The sequence below is a fragment of the Berghia stephanieae genome, chromosome 1 (assembly GCF_034508935.2).
Source record: "Berghia stephanieae isolate SIO BIC M18660-M18661 chromosome 1, UCSD_Bste_1.3, whole genome shotgun sequence".
Taxonomy (NCBI): Eukaryota; Metazoa; Mollusca; class Gastropoda; order Nudibranchia; family Aeolidiidae; genus Berghia; species Berghia stephanieae.
Genome location: NC_088360.1, coordinates 4348773 through 4352978, shown reverse-complemented (window position 1 = coordinate 4352978; position 4206 = coordinate 4348773). Strand labels below are relative to the sequence as shown.

General features: G+C 37.3%; 1 protein-coding gene across 3 annotated transcripts in view; it reads right to left on the bottom strand.

The window, feature by feature from the left end:
• Positions 1 to 2299: 2299 nt before the first annotated feature.
• The window catches only part of LOC144966330 (uncharacterized), a 165680-nt gene continuing 163773 nt past the window's right edge, over positions 2300 to 4206 (bottom strand). For 2 of the 3 annotated variants that reach the window (XM_078902643.1, XM_078902662.1), the window contains one exon: positions 2792 to 3044. In XM_078902643.1, coding sequence (XP_078758769.1) covers positions 2818 to 3044 — 227 coding nt within the window. In that variant the 3' untranslated portion in view covers positions 2792 to 2817. Of the gene's footprint in view, positions 3045 to 4206 lie in introns of all 3 variants that reach the window. The other variant, XM_078902653.1, reaches the window with a different exon arrangement.

Below are 4206 nucleotides of genomic sequence, written 5' to 3'. Positions count from 1 at the left end.
TTTTCTTCTTCTCGTTTATATCGTCTTTCTACAGTCAAGGTTTCTCAAAATAACCCCCCCCCCCAAAAAAAAAAAAAAAAACAAAACAAAAAAAAACGAAAAAAAAATAAATAAATAAAAGGAAAAGAAAAGACAAACAAACAAAAAATCCCCAACTAATTTGGTCAGAAAACTCGTCCTTCAAATATAGACCGATTAAAATAACCTTCATCTTGTCAAATCTCTCAAACCTGGGACTTCAAGCTAGTCCCAGGTTTCAGAGTTTTTGTCAAGTTTAATAATAATAATAATAATAAATGGCATTTATATAGCGCTTTACCCCGTTGTCACAGGCTCTAAGCGCTTTACAGTGATATAAAACAAAACATATTACAGTGAGACAAGTGTGAAGGAAACGTGATACGAATTCAATTTAACAACAACAAAATATGAAAATAATATTGCAACATTATGACGTAAAAAGATAAAACTTTAAGCGAGATTTGAACGTTGTCAACGAATCCGAGCATCTCACGTGTGACGGGAGAGAGTTCCAAAAATGGGGGCCGAAAATTGAAAAGACTGTTCACCTATTTTACGCAATGGCTTAGGTTTGACAAGGATTGATTGGTCATTGCTTGACCTCAAGTTTCTATTGGGGACATATATGTTTAGAAGGTCTTTAATATAGGAGGGACTGTTCGTGCTCAGGGATTTGTAGACAACAGTACAAATCTTATAGGCAACTCTTTTTTCAACAGGAAGCCAATGTAACTCACGGAGAAGAAGAGTTGCTGACGGGTATTTTTTGTTATTGCGTACAATGAGCCTGGCTGCGTTATTTTGAGCAACCTGAAGTTTGCTAATTTTGTCTTTAGTTAAATTCGCCCAAAGGGAGTTACAATAGTCCAATTTAGATAAAACCAAGGAATTAATTAAAAGTTCTGTTATATGCTTCGGTATTAAATTACGAATTTTGCTTATTTTTTTCATTTCTATGTACATAGATTGTATGGTGTTATTCACGTGGCTTGTCATGGAAAGATCTTTATCAATGATGACGCCAAGGTTTTTTGCTTTATTTGAAAATTCTATTGTGCTATTTCCGAGAGTAATTAGTGATTTATTTGCCTGTTTAAGGATACTCGGTCTTCCACACATTAAAATCTCAGTTTTACTATCATTTAATTTTAACTTATTGTGGTACATCCAAGATTTAATCTCATTAAAACAGCTCGTAATTCGTTGTATTAAGAACTGTAAATTACTAAGGGGTGCTGAATCATATATTTGCGTATCATCTGCATAAAAATGATAACTCAGATTGAATCTGGATATCACACTAGAAAGGGGCTGCATATATACAGTAAAAAGGACAGGGCCAAGAACAGAGCCTTGTGGCACTCCAAAATTTAGTAATACTTGTTCTGACTGAACACCATTCACCACGACAGTCTGCCATCGATCCTGTAAATATGATGTAAACCATTTAAGGGCAATTCCTTTTATGCCGAACGTATTTTCTAGTCTTCTTAACAAAATGTCATGGTCAATGGTGTCAAAGGCAGCTGAAAGATCTAAAAGGCATAATACATTGATATTGTTAGCATCAGCATTACATAACAAGTCATTAAAGATTTTAAGAAGCGCCGTTTCAGTACTGTGTTGATGTTTGTAGGCTGACTGAAAGGGTTGTTCCAAACTGTTGTTCTTAAGATGAGATGTTAATTGTGTAAGAACTACCTTCTCCAAAAGTTTTGACAAAAAAGGTAAATTTGATACAGGACGATAATTGTTTAATATATTGTGGTCCAGTGATGGTTTCTTCAGAAGTGGTTTGACGAGGGCACTTTTAAAGCACGATGGAACTTCGCCAGTCAGTATGGATGTATTTATGATTGATGTAATGGATGGTAATAATGTATCGATGGAGCTGGCCAAAAGCTGTGCTGGTAGGGGATCAAGGTCGCAGGATTTAATGGGGGCTTTTTTTATCAACTCGTTTATGAAACTAGGTGAAACTGGTTGGAACTTGTCTAAAGGGGTACCACAGAATGTATTTGTATCTATAAATGGTTCATGCCGATCTAGTTCTGAACGAATGTTATGGATTTTGTCTTTAAAAAAGTTGACAAATGTGTCTGGCAAGTCTCTTTGATTGGTTGTAGATGGTAATGAAGTGCATCTTTCACGTCCAAGTAGATCATTGCAGATGTTAAATAATTGTTTACAAGATTTAGAAGTTTAAGGTCTTTTTAATCAATCAATATATATATATATATATATATATATATATATATATATATATATATATATATATATATATATATATATTATGAAGGACGAATTTTCTGTCCAAAATTTAAAACATGGGTTGTGTGTTGGTTTTTTTTGTCCTATGATTATGCGAGTATAAATTCAGCCTCTAGCCTCTAAACGACTCTGACATAATTTTGTTATATTTCAAGGCGAGTCGTCACAGATGTTCACTGACTGCGCACTTTATTTTATAAAGTAGGCATGGGTTATTTTGATTAAATTCGAAAGATTTGAGAAACCCCGACGTTGACGGTAGTTGAATAGTTGATAACATAAATAAACTCCCTTTATTCATCCCCAAGGGGAAATTTGACTTTGGGGTCTATTCCAAGGGAAGACTGGAATAACCCAGGCGTCAGCCGCAGGGCAGAGCCACAAATTGAGCTAGGGCGCGGTGACTTACTCAAGGCCACACAACGAGGCGGGTAGTCGAACTCGGTACCTTTTAGATACGAAGCAAAGACCGTTCCGCTGAGCCACACCGCTGCCCCATAGTTTAGGTTTGGGTATGGGGTTTTTCTAGACTAGACTGTGTGTCTCCTTATTTATATATCCTTGCTCCATCTCCTCACAACACAGGATGGCCTCGCAAACTTGGTCCGCATGTCGCTCCAATGACGTCAGAGAAACTGTCCCGTCTAAGCGAGTCTTGTCCGTGTTCCGAATCAGGTCGAAGATGTCTCGGGTAGACAGGAATTTTCTTTTGGAGTAGAGCTGAGCACGAAGCAGGCAAGACGATGAGAAAGCTGGGGAAATTTTAAAAAATAAATAAAAATTATTATAAAATAATGAAGCTACGAGTTATATTGGCTAAGAAAAAGTGAGTGGACCTGGCACTTATGTTGATAAAAACAAGAATTATGAAGTGAGTAGGAAAGAAGATTTTTGAGCCCATTTAGTGGATATTGCGCTATATTAAAGCTCATTTTTTCCCACTATGTTAAAACGGTGTAAATATAACTCCAGAAGACAAAAGAGAATATAAACTTCGCGGCGGCGATGGGGGCTCGAACCCGCGATCTTACTGGTACGACAACTCCGCCTGGCCGGGGAGATTGTGACTCTACCATATGAGCTATAATACGACGAGTTCGAGCCCCCATCGCCGCCGCGAAGTTTCTATTCTCTGTTGTTTTCTGGAGTTATATTGACACCGTTTTGACATGATGGGAAAATTGAGCTTTAATATAGAGCAATATCCACTAAATGGGCTCGAAGTGTTTTACAAGGGGTGCCAAGCCAACAGAAATACTTAACATGGAGGGCGAGACGCGATGCCAGTAAGGGAATATTACAATTTTTTAAAGTGTTTCGACATAGACAACGCTGTTGTCACTTGCCAGGTTCTCATTTTACACACGAGTCCGGTGATGTTTTGTTTTTGTTTTTAAGGGTTTTACGGCGCTTGCAACACATTAAGGTCATATCAGCGCCAGTAAAAAGGAAGAAATGGGATAGTAAAAAGTTATAGAATTCAATTAAAGCACACAAGAAAAGGTAAGACAAAGGGGAATTTGTTCAAATACGAAACAGATGTAGATTCCAAGAGCACGCCATCAAAGTACTTAGTTTGAGATCACCTAAAAGTCTCATCCAGACACAAACACAGGTCCCCACTAAGAGGAATACACTCAAATGTTAACAAATCAAACATAACATGTAAATAAAACATAATACAGTACATAACAGAGAGATGATTTACAAGGAAAAAAATATCATCTCCCAAAGCAATAACTATACATTCGACTGTTTCCCTCTCAGCCAAGGAATCCGACCAAGGTCAGGACAAAACCAAGCAATCTCATTCCAACACAAAGACAGAAGGCAATTGGAAAACAGATAAGAGGGGATAGAAGACACAGCAAGTACCTCCATGTGAGTAAAGGACTCAAGAGACTCAACTTTGTG